General features: G+C 39.3%; 1 protein-coding gene across 13 annotated transcripts in view; it reads right to left on the reverse strand.

Annotated features, from left to right (window-relative positions):
- The window catches only part of ADCYAP1R1 (ADCYAP receptor type I), a 148,116-nt gene that overhangs the window by 49,583 nt on the left and 81,092 nt on the right, over positions 1 to 17,441 (reverse strand). For all 13 annotated transcript variants that reach the window (XM_068934129.1, XM_068934126.1, XM_068934127.1 and 10 more), the window contains 3 exons: positions 14,435 to 14,542; positions 1,882 to 1,917; positions 1,175 to 1,216 (listed from right to left, as the gene is read on the reverse strand). In XM_068934129.1, coding sequence (XP_068790230.1) covers positions 1,175 to 1,216; positions 1,882 to 1,917; positions 14,435 to 14,542 — 186 coding nt within the window. The remainder of the gene's footprint in view (positions 1 to 1,174; positions 1,217 to 1,881; positions 1,918 to 14,434; positions 14,543 to 17,441) is intronic.

Below are 17,441 nucleotides of genomic sequence, written 5' to 3' on the forward strand. Positions count from 1 at the left end.
GTAGGATATCTAAAATAGCCTTATACCTCTATACTGAAACATTTACAGTCCCTTACGGTTAGAGGACAATATATGCCACTCCTATGACTTAAAGGCCAGTCTCAGCTCTAATAGCGAGCTTGTGAGAAGGATCCTTAGGAAAGGAAAGAAAGGGTGGGAATCTCTGATAGTGACATGCTCATTTACATCTGCAGATGTCCTGAGTGGCTTCACTTACAATTTCTCTGAGAACAAACCTGCTTCAGAGCTTCTCGTGTTCCTATACTTCCTATGACTTATACCAATCCCAATTTATAACCTTGTGCTAAACCAAGTGCTTGTGAGGAACTAGGTCATTTTCTCTTTCTGTTTCTACCCTAATGATTTAGCTAATCTCATTTAAAGAATAGCTCCTAAATACCTTCCACTGACATAGTCAAGTGGCTTAAAAGTACACTGGGAAGTAAGAGCTGGGGATAGAAGAGGGAAAGGGTCTATTAAGACTAGCTTTGTTAATGAGGCTGTCTAAGGTGGGATGACACGCTTGATGGTCTTTTTGACCAGCATTATTCTTATCAGAGCTCAGTTACCTGGTTGAAACACTAGAGTTTATTCCTCTTGAGCACAGTGGACCATTTTTTATTGAAATATTACAGTTTCTGGAGTCTGAGCTGTACCTTGATCAGAACTAATAGAAATTTCAAAGTTTTTTTTTTTTTTTTTTATTAACTACTTCAGAGTTTTAGAGCAGTTTAGTCAGGTAGCTCGTAAGAGTAGCAGTGACCTTAGTTTTGAAGAGTGTGTTTGCCATCCATGAGAGAAAACGCATCTATTTAATCACAGCATCCATTTAAGAGCATTGCACTACTTGGCAAATTTTGATAAATTACTTTTGCACATCCAGTTTTCTATGGAAAATAACCACTGAATCATAGTGCTGAGTTTCCTTAACACCATTTAGTAATTATTGTTAAGCAGGTAGATATAATTTACAGCAATTTACTTGCTAGATCACGGTGCCCAATAGATGAATACATTTTCATAATACAGCTAAAAGTAACACACTAGAAAATGTGTCACCATAATTAGAACTGATTAGAAAATAATACCCAGGCGGCAGGAGAGAAATCTTGGAACTTCCTCTTTAGAAAACTTAAAATAAAAAGGGGAAATATTCCACGATTCTATTTCTTACCTATGGGAGACTGGGCTGTGCTTTCCAGCAGGTCATAATCACCTATAAAAGTAGAAATTTGGCATGAAATTGTTTTGATTGTGTTTGCTGTTAGAACCAGAACAGGCCTCCATGGAAGTCAGTGAAAAGAATTCAATTGAATTTTATTTGTTTGGATCATGCCCAATATCAACAAATTCTTGATTCTCTCTTTTGAGGAACTAAAGCTAGCTTTACCTGTGAGTTTAAACCAAGGCTGAACCTATAAAGTTAAGCATTCACAACTGCAAACAGCGAGCACTTAGCTAAAAAAGACACAAAATCAAACTAGAACTAATCCTATTTAAAATATAAAAATAAAATATTATGTTTCTAGAAATTTATTTCAAGATTAAAGAACTCCATAACTATTTAGGCATGACACTTTCCACAGAATTCAGGAAACCTGAGTTCCATCCATCAATGACAACAAGTAATAACTAATTGGTTTTAAGTCAGATAGTTTGATTTTGTATTTCTAGGTTAGATCACACTGATTTCTAGAAACATAACAGATTTTTACCTTTATTTTTTATTAGAACGCTACCATGAGGACTACCTATATTGATTATCCCAAGAGTTGGTGCATAAACAAATTTTTTAATAACCTCGGATTATAATGTGTTTTACAGAAAATTATTGAGAACAGAGATATATAGAAGGAGATGGTCAGCAGAACTGCTTCTTACCTGCATGAGTTTGTCCCAAGTTATCTACTTCCCAACCTGAAATTAGGAGAACAAAAATAATTAATTTGATCCAGATAATAGTTTACTTCACCCAAGAGCAATAGATGTATCAGAGCCCAGAGAATAACTGCAAGAGAATTCTTTTTAAATTATTTTTCCAAGATCGATAATCTACACTTCTGGCTGGAAATTGTACATGACAAGATGGTCCACTGAATTGTATTATCCAGTCTCTGGTTATCATGGAAAGCTATCGAATTCTAGGACAGATATGAGAAACACAGGTGGGATTTTTTTTTCTTTGTTTTTTTTTTTTTTTGGCAGGGGAAGTTAAGAAAAACCTACACATTTCCAAAATATGGCACCTAAAATGCCTAAAATACATTCATTACAATAGGAAATCTCAAAAGTTTGGATGTGCATTAAAAATTGTTTTCCTTTATTCGTTTATTTTTTTCCTATGGAATATCCTGCTTCCAAAATAAAAAGCTGGGGGATGCATAAAAGAGAAACCCGAAGCCACTGAGTGGTGCTGCTGCATCACACGTAAGGAAGCACAGAGGAGCTGGACAAGGCTGTGATAGCTCTGCCAGTGTTCAATGATCAAATACAACTAGAAAAAAAAAAGTACTGCTAATGTCTTATCTGCTGCTAAGATGTTAAATGTTTAGAGTAGATTAGTTCTATATCCTCTGGAACAACCACGGGACTTTAGGCTTTTCTTCTTTAACCTGGAACATATAACCACCTCTTAACTAGGCATTAAAAAAATTACACCTCAATTTGTATGATTTTTTAATTATTTATTAAAAAGTTAACTTCTACAAAAATAGTGTGCTTGACATGACAGGAGAGGGGAAAGGCAGCACCTAAGAGAACAAAATAATAAAAGGAGTATTTTCAGTACAATGAGAAATGCATTTTGTATTTTATCCTTTTTCAAAACCCTTACCATGAAATAATTTTAAATTCGGTCCTTTCCCCCGCACACACACTTAAAATAAATCAAATGTGCTTTCTGATCTTCTAAATTTGAAATCAAAGGATTTAGTGTGAAGATGATGGTGGGAGTCTAGAAAACCAGGAAGACTAAGCTGAAGCTTTTGTTCAAACCCCTTCAATCTTTTTCGGCATCCTCCCTTTCGGATGGGCTGTGCTATGTCATTTGAATGAGTATCTATAACAGCAGACGTGCATATTCAACCCGTTAATTACTTTAGAGGCCTAATCTTGAATATAATGATCTGAACACCCACGTTCTTCTGGCAGCTCTGCACAGGTTCAGCCACTTTCAAGCTTCGCATGGGAGCTTTCTTGGATATTTTAAAATATTGGATTAATTTGCTCACACTGAAGATTCATTGACAATACTCTAGGCAAACGCTTTCTGACGAGGGTCATTCAACCTGTTGCATCAGTCTGAAGAACCAGATGGAGCAGAAGTGCTAAGACTGTGCTCCAGGTTGCTGTGAGAATAACAGGGGCGGCTCTGCCGAATACTTTGGGCAGACATGAGTGTCTCTGGAGCCCACCAAAAAATGGGCTTACCAAATATCGTTGCATTCATCTCCCCTAGCTTTAGCGGCATGTATCTGCAGCTGTGCTAGCCACTGTGGCCTCCATTATTGTTAATAGAGTGAAAAAGCCATTTCTGATGGTGTCATTCCCATGCATTTTTTCCCATCAGCTAAAGCTCCACTGAGGAGATGTCCATGGAATAGGAAGGGAGAGGACAATGTTTAGCTTAGACGTAGATGCCTATATTGCAGACATCTGAATTCAGAATATCAATATTAGGACATCCTGTGAGAGTTTTGTCTGTGGCTTTGTTAGGCACAGGATCAGAGAGCAAGCCAGTGTTGCTTGATCCCTGTCTTTCATAAAGCTCGTAGCCTGTTGCCCTTCAAATCAATAGCTCATAAAGGAATTGGTTCCTCATGTGAAGCCACCTCATTCAGTATCCTACATCTTACAGTGACCCACAGGAGAAAAATCAAAGGAAGCTGTAAAAACAGACTCATGAAGAACAATGCAGGAAGAACAATGCGACTCATGAAAAATCCAGTTTTAGTTTATCGGTTGTAGAACGCGGCTTAAATCCTGAAGTGCGATATTTCAAACTTTCCAGAATTCTTGTTGGAAGAAGATCAGGGCAGTATGAAATATCTGACTGAAGTTTGGTATTCTTGGCACCCTGGCACCTTACATTGTTTCGTCAAAAAAAAAGTTCTTTGTAAGATTTACAGGTAGATTTAGCTATTTTTTTCCCATAATCTAAAAAAGAAGAAGGAAAAAATACCCATATTTCGGTTGTAGAAGGTTATAGTCATGTTACAGTTTTAGTAGATTTTGAATTTTGTGACATCTATAATAGTAGTTAGAACATTATATTAATGTAGCTCTGTGTAATAGACATTTTTACTATCATTTTATATTGCTGTTCATATTCATTTTTATATTCATTGTAAAAAAATGATCATTTTTATATATAGCCAAATATATTTGCATTTTTTTGCATCTGCATTTTACTGTGTTTGGACATTATGAACGGATTCACATTTTCAGCAGTGTTAATTTTCTGAGTGCTGCAACAGCAAACTTCCATTTTATGAACATACATTTTCTATAGCTGAGATTTTTCTAATGTACCTAAGAAAGTTCCTGCAGAACCTTTAATTATGCAGGCTTTTAGACTCGATCCCATCAACCTAATTTGCACTAATAAGTTAAGCCACTGGAAAGCCAATTAGATTTGTACTGAACATTATGCTCTGAATTACAGCTAAAAGTCAAAGTCCATCTAAGGAAAATAAATAAATAAATAAATACAGTATAGTGTGAGGGAGCATAGAGCCACCATCTGGCTTTAAATTCCTGAGTGCTGCAGTTGCCCTGCTCTGTGATGCCATGTGTTTATATAGCCCAAACCAGAATATGGTTTTAAGCATGCTTATACGACAGAAAGCTAGCCCAGGGGGTATGTTTACTCCAGTCCGAGAGTGTGATGAATTTCCTTGGGGTTATTTCTGCAGTCAACATTTAACGTGTTGACCTATATAGGGACAAGGCCTTAATTTGTGTTTGAGGTAGGAAGTTCGGGGTTGTAGGAAGTCTGGATGTCCCATTTTTTCGGCATATCACCCTTTAAATGGTATTATAGAGTAAGAAGTAGTTATTGACACGAGTTCCTCCATACTAATTCAACAGCGCAACCTGAAACAGGAGTCAAACTCTCAGTACCCTCTCTAAAAGCACTTTTTAAAGAAGAACAGGGTTTTCACTCAAGGGTTGCACTCATGACTTACACCAGCATCTGTGCTCCTCACATATAGAGCAGCACAGAACAAACACGCTGTTATAACAGCAGCCACAGCACAGCCCAAGCTGTAGAAAGGTGGTGGCAACAGCAGCTATTAAGCAATGCCTTAGATCACTTTTTTTTTTTAATCAATAATTGTCTGCAATAGCCAATAAGCTCCTAAGGCAGCTAATGGTATACTTGACACAGGACGGTTTGTCCAGTGTACTGACAGATAGTGTTATCCACTATTTGACCAGCTTGAATAGGTAAGCCTCACTCTTTCAGAAGTAAAGCAAATCTTCCATAAGAGCTACAATTGTCACTATTAATTAGACGTTATTTGCTGTACTACTTAAAGGCCCTAAATAAGATCCTCCAGAGTGCTGAACTGTCAGTTAGAAAGACCAACAGAAAAATCAAATGTAAGAAATACTGCTTATTTATATTCTTGACCAAGACGTGCAAGGAAACAAAGCAGAAATTAAGGAGCTCATCAAGGGCTACGTATAGAGTTGGTGGCAGAAACTGAGATCGTTTATGCCCTTCTCTTGCACATCTATTACACTTTCTTCCTTGGTTTTTAATTACCGAGCCCTAGAAAACACAACTACCTTCTCACAATCCGCCACCGGATGAGAAATTTGGTGCAGGCAATTGTTGCTTCTGCTTTAAAGTGAGCAGGAGTGGCAGGAAACAGGCTGCGTACGCTGAGCCTCGGAGCTCGGTGCAGGTTTTTAGACAGTCTCCTACGTGCCAACTTTGTGCTGGCTGCTTTCAGTGTCAGCTGGCATGGCAACTCCTTCCTCTCCCCTAGATTTGTTTATCTGAGCACAGCTTACATTTAACCCTTTTGTTCCAACATTTGTCCCTTATTAGTGGCCAGGGGAAAAGAAAGGCTTCAAAAGCTATTCCGACCTAAGATGACTCGCTCACACTTCTCCTTTATTCCTGTTGTCCTCATCTTGGTAATTTTGGCTGGAGGTCCACGCAGGCAATCCTCTAAAAGCTTGGATTTTGACAGCACTGAGATCAATGTGCGAAGCTCTGCCTGCTTTCACTGCCTGTAGATTCAGTCCCTCCAGAAAGGTAGGGATTGGGGCAGAGGTAGCATAGGGGAAACATTTCCTACAATCACTCGCTGCCCAGAGATGTGGATGGTGAGGCGGTTAGGCAGCAGTCCTGCTTTTCCCTATTTCCTATAGCACTGGTTAGAAGACGAACATTTAACTGATAAATAGCTATTAAATAACCCCGCTAGTTCTCCCGCCCGGCTCTGCAGCAAGCACCGCACAGCGCCGTTTCGCTCCTGTTCCCGTTACTGCATGCTGCTCTCATGCACCAGGCAATCTGTTCAGCCGGCTGGCAGAGCTGCAGTCGGCAACAGCAGTCTACTTCGACAGCAGCTTTTCCGGGGCTTTCAGAGCTCCCCGCACCGCTAAAGCTCATGCACGCTGCCTGCTGCGTCTAACGCCCTCTGCTCAGTCGTATATAGGGACATGCATGATCTCACACGCAAGCTAACCACCCCTGTTGCTTTGGTTTTCCGCTCTCGTTTTTTGTAGAAAAGCGATCCAGATTTGGCTGCTAGATCTTTACAACCTCATTAATAGGACTTGTAGAAAGTGTCAGCCAGGTAAGGTTATAGGATCCGACACCTTTCCCTGTGCTAAGAGCTTGCCTCAAGTAAGTTTGGCCGTTACTGTACCATGTAGTTACTTAGATTTTTAGGCTATTGTTATCAGTTTGTGTGTGTGTGTGTGTTTTAATTCCAGGCTTTGTACCCCATAGACAATACTTTAAACTACAGATCGAGTCATGAGCCACTTACGTTTGCTGTATATTCCTATTTACGTGGTCAGAGGGATTTGAAAATATAGTGCTCACGCTGTGATAGTACGAAATAAGGTGGCATTGTTCACTGTGCTTTAAAAATAGGGAAACTGAGGCAGGGGAAAATTAAGCATCAGATTAGGAAGCATGACTCATATTTACATGTTTGGATAAGAACTGGTGCCTAAGCACATCTGTCGGTCTGATCCTGCAGGACAGATTCATTTAATCTAACTTAACTACCAGAAGATAAGTATCAAGTTAATCTGGTCTTTAGTCTCCTTCTGTCAAGAGCTTAGAGATGAGCACTTCCAGAGGGTGATCTGTTTTAGATGTCCACCGTGGGATGAGATGAACTGCCTTCCGCAAGTGCTTTGTTACTCAGCGGCTTGTTCAAAATATTGCAGCAGAGGCAGTGATGGAGCTGATGTATAAACCCTTATTTCCTATGCCCTGCAAGTATTTCAGGACACGTGGCTGCACGACATGGCGGCAAGAAGACCCCATGAAAAATTCCTGGAGATCATGGCAGAATACCAGTGAGGTCCCATGGGGAGAACATAAAGGCTGTAGTACATAGCGGGAGGCAGGACTGATGTGATGATATGATCAATAACATGTAGGGAAGCTTATGCCTTTCTTCTTTTTTCCTCTTCCTTATCAAAGCCTATGAAACTATCAGTGGACTAAGGTCACCATAGCAACTGCTAGGCATCATTTAAACATTATTTGTATCCTTCCTATGAAGTGGGCTGTCACAGGAGCATCCATCAAAGTGCAGGAGAAACGCCAGTACAGTCCAAGAGGCTCCTAGCTCAGACAAGGCAGTGGGGGTTGGGGAGTCGTACTTCAAAAAAAGCAAAAGCAAAAAAAAAGCAAAAGCAAAAAAAAAAAAAAAAACAACCCACGAAAATAAGAAATCCTATCCAAACTAGATTATCAGTTGTGAAGTCCCACAGCCAATAGTGAATTGGCACAACGAGCGTGCGCCCGTCACACCTTAAAGCTTGCAATCAGCTGGAATTCCTTTTTGAATTATTTGAATAAAATGAAATATGAGAATAAAGGCTGCTAACAAAACTTGAAGCCCTTGGAAACTTCCCAGAGGAGCACAATTTTTGAATTCTCCAAGGCTGAATTATTTTTTAAAACACATTGCCAAGGGCCTTGAGCTGTGTTACTGGTTTCCCCTGGCCACTGCAGGATGTCCTCTCACACCAGAGCACCGCTGCTGCTTTTTGTCAAACTGTATGTTTGATATCAAAAAAAAGCACAGATCTCTCATATTCCCACAGCACGGTGAGAAAGGCCAAAAACATCCTTTTCCTCCAAAAAGTATCTGTATAGTCTCGACTAGCTGACTGGAAATGTAGATAGAGTTACTAGTCTTTGATTGCAATATTTTTCTCCAATATTCCTCTGCAATGCAGATAGACTTTGTGATGCTGTGGTAGGGGAGGCATGCTGGATTTAAACTTGTCCTGCTTGCTTTGCAAAAGCTGAGGCACTTCCACGGGTTTATAGCTTGTGGAAAGGCTAGGGATGAAAACTGGCAGGAAGGGACTTGCTATCCAGTAAGCACAGTTATTGAATCTCAAGTCCTTGGTGACTGCCAAGACTTGATATTTGTAAACTCTCCACTTGGTAGGTCCCTGGTAACCCTCTTGTGTTGGGATGCTTTCTGGGACTTCCTGAACACTGAGCAACAATGACACATATTCAATCTGCCGATGGCTTTGAAAGCTGTCCAAAGCCTTTAGCTGGTTTAAAAAAGGAACAGCTACCCTTGTGGGGACTTTGCTTCTGCATGCTATGATGTAAGGTGTTATACGAAGCAAAGGATGAAACTACACTATGCACAGGCCTGCATGATCCAAAGGCTAATTACGCTTCGCTGACTTATTATTATTCCCATGATGGGAACTCCATGGGATGGGCCACATCTGTTTTTCAGGGAATGTTTCTTGCCTCCCATGTTTTTCTTCCTTCTTAGATTTTCTCGCAGGAAGCTGAAATATCTACAGGGGTGATATATACTTGAATAGAAAATCTGGACCTTTGCACTGATCTTTTGCCTTGCTTGTTTGACAGGCAAACACAGTTTCCAATTTCAGGCTATTGCAATGCTGGCCTTAATTTCAGCTAGTAGCAAAGAAAGCCTGCATATTCTACTTCAGCAGAAAATAAGTGCATAATCTTCTAGATGAATTTTATTGCTTAGAAGGCCTCTAATCCTTGACAGTCATCTCTTCTTTTTCTCTATATCAAAATATATCAATAAATAAGCCAAGCTTAGAGAAACTCTAACTCATAGATATTCTGAAAAGTGTTTGCCTTGGGAAGACAAAGGATCTTAATGTCTCTTCATTCAATTTGAGAGTTATGTACCATTTTCACAGTGCTACTTAGTCAGCATTTGAAGACTTTCCGTGACTATTTCCCCATAAGTGACACAGAAGGGGATTGCACATGCATACATCTAACACAGCTTACCCTCTCATTAACCCATCTCTTGTCATCCTATTTAGTTTGATCAGGAATAACATCCAAACTCAGAAGGGAGAAAAAAGCCATGGATGGCTTCTCAAATCCAATTAACCCTGAATTCATGAATCCCATCGTCCACCAGTGATCTCTTTAATGCAAAATATATGAGGTTTGATGTTCTTGCAACAAGGTACTCGAGTGTCTCCCAGTGATTTTAATGGGTTCGGTAACAGAGTATTTCCAGTTTCTTGTTCTGTGGGACAATAAAGCTTGGTGAATGAGCACAGAAGTCATACATGAACTGCCAGAGCAGCAGCAAGGCAAACTCTCAAAAAATGTGATGATAGGATATCATTCCCTCTTTATAAAATTTTGTAAAACCTGGATGCATTCTTTATTCTACTGAATTTTAATTAGACATCTTAATCCTGGCACCAACACAGGATATGCTGTATATGTTCAGTAAAAACTATAACTAAAAGTAAAACTATATATGCTTTCTCTGTTTTTGCTCATTTGAATATAGCAGGTAATCTCCTTGACTGAGCACTGGATAAACATGCAGAATAGCTGGAAGATTCAGTGAGAGCTAATCATGTTTATCATTTAGATTTGTGAATAAAGGCAGTTTCTCAACGTGGAGCATATGGCAATGCTTGGAAACTGCCTGTTATCATCTGTATTAGTTTTTACTGTAAAACAAAAGCCAAAAAAAAATGCTCATTTCTGATCTGGCTATTGCATTTCCTTCAATGGCACATTTGAGTAATCTAGCTTCATAGATTTGATCGCTCCAGAATATCTCAGCTGTGCAGGACAAAGAAAGAAGAGCACAGTCTCGGCATCTGCAGATCTCCTTTCCCAGGCAGTATCACTACTGCCTGAAAAAAAGGGAAAAATAACGAAGCAAATTAAATTTTCCATCTGGGATTGCAGGTCACTGTGCTGGGACCATCTGTAGGTCTAGTTGCATCATACTGCGCTGCAGCCCCACAGTTTACCATGCTTCACCATAGTTCAGAGCTAGGTTAGATGACCTGTCCTCTGCAAGTACCTGTTTCTTTCCATTCGTGGGACAACAAGGTCGTGTGTAATCAGTTCAAACTTAAACCTACAGCTTTAAGATATCTAAAGCCAAGCGAGTTATCTTTAAGATAAACCCATCCCTATATGATTTGCCTGCTTGTTATCCAAACAGCTATATCTACAGGTTGTTCTGTATTGCATGAGATGAACTATTTTAAAATATAAATTAAAGTTATTACTGCTGTTTGTAAAAATGATTGTAGGACATATGAAAAGTTGGTTTTATATAGAGTGAATAAGCTATTAATAGATATTAGTGTCAATGCCTAGCCTATTCACATATTCTGGAAATATAGCACCAATGAGAAAAGACTGTAACAACCTAAAATATGTGATTAACCGTATCTTAGAAAAATTTTAGTTATTTAATAAACCTTTATTTAAGGAACCTTCGTAACATGTGACTTTTTTCATTAAGTCATCATTAAAGCAAATATACTTGTTTAATTAAAATTAGCAGCAATGCTACTGAAAACTCATTCTAATTCACTCAGGAGAGTGATTGTGGATGTAGATATTTCCACCTTGGGGTCACTAGTGCAAACCCAGCCTGGGTCTGTAGAGATTTCAAACTACTCCAGATTAAACGTTTATTTGTTTATCTAATGAATTATGAATCTTGGTTTCGTTCCTACTGAACAGATGTCCAAAAAACCCCTCAAACCCAGCACTACAAGTGGTAACAGCTGTCACTTTTTTCGTGACAGCTAAAGAAGAGAAGGAAGAAGAGTGGAAGAAGAGAAGGAAAGCAGTACATGTATTTGCACTGGATTGGTTGCTCCTCCCTTGAGGCCACACTATCACCGTGCTAGAGGCCACATGTGAAGTAAAATATGTGAATAAGACTGGAAATTCTGGGCAAATCATTTATAAACTCTATGGACTTCAGCCCTTTAATTTACATAGCTGTAGTTAAGGTAGAGCACTTCATTTTTATATAAAGAAACATTTTTATTTTTCTAAAATGCAAATATAATTTAAGTAAAGAGCAATACAGTCTTTCGGGCTGAAGGATTGGCTAAGCACAGGAATAGATCACATTGAGTTAGTCTGGTCTTTGAGGAGGGAGGTGGAATGGATGGTTTCTCAAGAGCCCTCCCAGCTTTAATTATTTCAGAAATGATGGCACCGTGGAAAAGAAATGTCATCACTAAAAGTGAGAAAGCACCATATTTATGTGTGATATAAATAGAAGCAGGACTAAGTCGGTGACATCCTTTGAAATAAAGAACAGTTAAGAGGTCTGTGGCTGAAGTTTTTTGGCAGGCTGTAGATGTACATGGCAGCATTCTCCAAATTATCCAGCTAGCAATATCTCTGAGCGTTGCCTCCACATTGAAAAAGGCAGGGAGAGACACAGAGGGAAAGAAAGGGAGAGAAAGGGAGAGAAAAGTACTGCCTGTGTTACCAAGCTTTAGCTTGAGGGTATTTAAGGGAAGCAGCAAAACAAGCCAGCAAAAAGGAGGGCTCCTAATGGAAATGCTGACAGGCCCTGGGTTGAGAAGCAGGGCTCCTGTAATTTTATCAGAAGATAACGATAAATCAGCCATCTGCTGATGCACGGTAAATAACATAAAAGTATTCTGCCTGCAGACTACGAGCATCACTGATTACTGGATGTCAAAACTTTGGATTTGGTGGATTTGCTGCACAAAGGGCCGCCTGAACGGGTTCGTCAAGCAGGCTGAACGACAAGCGGCCAGTGAAAACCGGCAGCAAAGTCTTGGAGAATTCCCTGTCCCTCCCCCCTAAAGAAAAAAAAAAAAGAGAGAAGGGAAGAATATTTCCTTGTCCATGATGGACACAAACCCCACCGGACACTGGCTTGTTGCTTTTTTCTATTTATTACTAAACATGGACGGTGCAATAAGTGTCATTCCTCCCACTGAGTCAATGCTAAACCATATCACAGCAGTGATGACTATGTTTAATTATAGCGGCTATAATTAAAGCACATATAATTACATTAGTAATTATATTTTTATATCTAATAACTAAAGGAGGGACTCATTTTTCTCCTTCAAAAATCAGGTGTCTAATTTAAACCCACTGTCCTTAGTATTTACTGGAAAAGAAAGAGGTCTCTCTAAAGGATGATTCACCTCCAGCCTTTTGCACTAACATTAATTGCCTTCTGTGGGTCTTTTTCTCTTAGTCTCTCTTCATTGACTACAGATGGAGTCTAGAGGACTAGTTTAGGGAGCACGTTTGTGTTTTTTAAGGGTAAATCTAGGCGAGGTAATGATCACCCGTAAGTTCCTTTCTGTTTCGCAAGAGCATTGCTGCTGGCCTCAGTGTCTGGGTCAGTTAAAATGGGTGCACTTGAAAGTGAGGATTTCAGCACACCTGGAGCTGTGTATGAAATTCTTACCGACTCGTGCACATTGTGCTCGGTGTGTGGCAAAGCTGAGAAACGTTGAGGTGGACTTTGTGATTCGAGATCGTCAACGAAAAATTCACTCGCAAAACAATATTTGGGAAAAAAGGACCCCAAGTGGAAGCTAGTGAGCTTCCTCCTCAGTGGAAAGGGCTATTTAGGTGATCCACGCTAGCCTGAGCGGGTGCTGATTGAAGCTGGACGAAACTGTGTTATTTATCCCCACAGGCTCGTGGTTAGCTGACTAATGCTGACAGGAGAAGTTAGCCCATCTCACGCATTCACCTGGGAAGCTCATTTCATGGAATCATGAACAAACTAAGGGACTTCAGGAGGTCGTTTAATCAATCTACATTGAGGCTGTGAATAACTTGGTAATTATTTCCTCTTGTCCACATCCTCTCATTTTTACCTGGCAAATTCCCACTTGATTTCAGAGGAAAAAAAATGAGTAAAGGGCAAGGGCTTTCTGATATCATGCAAACAGTAGTTTGCATAGAGACACTTCCCATAAAAAGGTAGCATTAGCAAGTAGGTCAAATATTTAGTAATATTACTGCCAATGTAGGCTGTTTTTAATAACATCTGGTTTGAGAGCAAGGACAGTGGAGCAGAAGGTTTGAAGCCAGGCGTCTGATAAGGATTGGTTTCCCAATGTGGCAAGTGCATAGGACCTATAGTGCAAGCCTGAATTAGCTGGGAAAAGAGAGAAAGGGGAGAACAAGCCAGCCAGCGTAGCTGACCATATGCAGTATGTTTTGCAAGACAAGGGACAACGCTGTTAGGCAGTGATGCATGCTGGAAGTAGATCTATTTGACCATATTGCTCCCTGGGCAACTTTGCAAACTTTTCTTTGCTCAGCGCGGCTTATAGTGCCAGCTACAAGGGGTGTTAGGATGCTGGTTTCTCATTGCTATGGACCACAAAAAGCCACGATGGAGTTTCTGCATCCCTCTGTGATTGCCGCTGACTTTTCTCCAGGCCCCTCAACAGAGAAGTTCCTCACATTGGCCATCTCATGCCTATATTCACCTTGGGCATGAACAGAACCAAGCCTTGAGTTTTAGCATCAAGATCTGATGCTTTCTTTATAAAACAGGTTTGAATTGCATTGATTATCTATCCAAGACCCTCACACAGTCTTAGTTCTTACTGACTTCAGTCGAGACCCAAGGGAAGAACATTTCCTTTAACAATTAGGCTTGGTAGACTTGTTTTATGTTATTCAGCCTGTGAAGGTTTTCTTCACACTTTTTCCCCTGCACTCAGACATACCCACAAACATCGTGGTTTTCTGCTATGTTTTTTTTAAATTGAAGTTCAACTAGCCCCAGACCACTGTAGAGTTTTTGATTTTCCTGTTATAGTGGGTACCTCAGACAGGTTGAATATTCATGCAGGCCGTGCAGCAGGAAGGTGTTTGTAACTATGTACCAGGTGGATGCAAGGAACAGAAGAGAAAGGTCTTTACCGTCTTCGGAGATGATAAATCTGAACAGCGCAGGGCACTTGACAAAGACGATTTCACCCACACTTGCAGGTTTCCAGCATGTGATGTTGTCCCACATTCCTGGGCAACCTATAGAAGACAGGGAGAAAAAAATAGAATTGTGATGTAAATCTAGTTCTTTTTTTTTTTTTTTTTCACATTGCTGTAGTGCTTTATAGTTGGCTCTTCCTTTTATTCATAAATGTGTGCTTATTTAAAATAATTAATGGTATCATTTTCTGATAAACTTCCCTGAAATTAAAACACACATACACATACACACATACACACAGATTAATAGTAATGGCATAAAAAATAACTAGTTACACAGTACAGCAATGGTCAAACTCTCCTCTGGCAGAAACTGACATTACAGAGTCATAGTTAAATCACTCCAATATAAATTGGAAATTAATTTTCCCTTGAGCATGAAATTCAGTAGTGCTGGGTCAAAACTTTAGATATTTTATTTATGGATCACATATTTGATTTAAGTTCTGTGAATTTCTGATGACTCTAATTCTTCTCAAAGGTAGGATAATGGCACATTTTGGAATTTGACCCAAGAAGATGAATGGAAACACAAGAAGAGATTCTCTTTTATCCTAGAGCCAACTTTACCGATGTTTGAGAGAAGCTCTTATTTTCCATCATGTTTAATTTCTTGGAAAAATGTTGAACATATAGCTGTCCATTAGCAACAGAAACAGCATAATATCTTTCACTACACTTACTGCAGTCTTCACTCTAAAGAATACAAACTCATAACTTCAAAAGGGTAATGTCAACCTTTAATCTTTTCTTGCATAAACTAAAGACAGAATCTAATCTTGAATATGCTACATCAGGCCCTTAACAACTGTTTCATAGACTATGCTTCAGATAGCAAGCCTTGACCTCAATATTTGATGTGGGAGAGAACCAGTCTCCTATTACAAAGCTGTGGCTTTTATTTCCAATTTGATGTTTTCTGGTTCCAATTTGCATTCGCTGTTGTATAGATTAGACTCTATGTTGGCTCTCAGCTCTTCAGGTCAGGAAGTACTAGCATACCACTCTTCCCTTCTAGCCCATGCATGGGGGTTTTATTCTTGTGGGGAAACAAAGCATGCAGGTGAATGGGGCTTGTCCGTTCCCCATGTAATACGGAGGCAAAACACTTCCAGAACCAGAAGCATGCAGAAGCAGGAGATAATGGACCTGGCGAGGGCAGTTTTTTCCTCTTAGGATATAGGAAAAAGTTAGTTTCCGTCTGCTACTGTAAATAAAGTGCACGAGGCCTTTTTCTGCTTATTTCTGAGCACTGATGTCAAAAACATGACAAACTCTAACTGATTTCCAAGAAGCAGCTTTTTACGTGTGATCCCTCCTGCCATTCTGCAAACCAGAAGTCACCATGTTACTAGCTCATAAACCTAGAAGGCTTTACCAGTGTAGTAAAAAACTCAGAGCAATCCCTCAAGTTTCCCAATAACGTCCACAAAGTGACTTAGCTAAGGACTCTTAAATGAGAATCATTTTCTAACTCAGTAGGAAAAGAAAGAGATACTAAATCTAAATATCTCCACTGCTGCTTTGCATTTGATGCTGAGATCAAGCACATAATCTTATCAACTGTTAAAAGCAGCAAGCTCCATGCTTTCATAAGTGGCTTTATGCTGATATTCTTTCTCTTTCTCCCTCTTTGAGTCGGTGCCAGAGAAAATAAGATCTTCAGTAAAAGCGGATAATTCTTCAGAATGCCATTTTCAGACTGGGACAAGTACAACATAATAACAGCCAGGTGCTCAACCGCTAGAAAAAGTGGGGGCTTTATTAACTTTGGTGATGGTAAAAGATTTCCATCCCTGGAGAATATATGTTCACAGGACTGAGCTTTGTGTACTTTCTCCATCAGCTTCAATGACACAGAACCAAGCCTGATGTTTTCTCATAGAATACAAACCAGATACTAGCACACATGGTGGATGGGGAACCAAGGACAGTTCTGAGTGGCACAGTGTTTGAAGTGCTGGGTCAATGTCAAACAGCACTGATTATATTGATGGCATATGATAAGCTCATGATCATCATCCTTTCAAATTAAAGGCTGCAGCGTCAGATTGCTAAAATAAAATAACAAAAATCGTGATCCTAATACTTAAGAATCCCTCAGCTTTGCCAGTCATAACAGAATCAAATATTACTGCAAAAATGCTCATTCAATCACTGCAAGAGATGGGGGGATAAAAAAAAAAAATCCTTTGCATTTCTCTGTTCTCCTTTCTTTCACTCTTCCCCTAGGTTAATTGCTTTACTGATGACGATCTCTTTGTATGAATATTAGGATTCACTAAAACATCTGTAAAAGATTCAAAATATATGATTTGAAAAGTTTAATGATGCAGTCAGTATACTGAAGATGGAAATATGGATCAAATTGAGCACTAAGAGATTTGATTGTCCATAATAGATAGTGTCTGTCCACCCAGTAGGAGCAGTATTTATCTTTTAAAACAGAAGATGTTTAATAATAGGTTTATAGTTCATGGATGTATGGTACTCCATATGAAAGTAAAGGATATGTAAATATTCAAGGTAATGAGACATTTGTTTCCAAGAGGGGTTAGAAACAATCAAAGTGGATAATGAGATCTTCTGAGAACCACCTGATAGCCTTGGTCCCTTAAATTAAATACTTTTGGTAGAAATAGGGAAAGCTTTGTTATTTCTTACTACTTAAGCCTCAGTTCCAAACTGAGGACTGAGAACTGAGTCTTCCAAACAGTGAGATATTAATAGAATAGCAAAAAACCTAAAAAAAAAAAAAAAAGAATGTGAGAAAATCCTTATACTGCAGAAAATAAATGAAAAAAGTGAAATAAATATTTTGCAGTGAGTTGTATGAAATTCAGTGATAGCAGAGGTCTATTTTTTATGCTGTGGTAGTACCATGCACAGCTGAAAAATAACCTCATTTAAAAACACTGCAAGATCATAGTGCTAGAAA

This window comes from Struthio camelus, chromosome 2 (assembly GCF_040807025.1).
Source record: "Struthio camelus isolate bStrCam1 chromosome 2, bStrCam1.hap1, whole genome shotgun sequence".
In the NCBI taxonomy this organism is placed as follows: domain Eukaryota; kingdom Metazoa; phylum Chordata; class Aves; order Struthioniformes; family Struthionidae; genus Struthio; species Struthio camelus.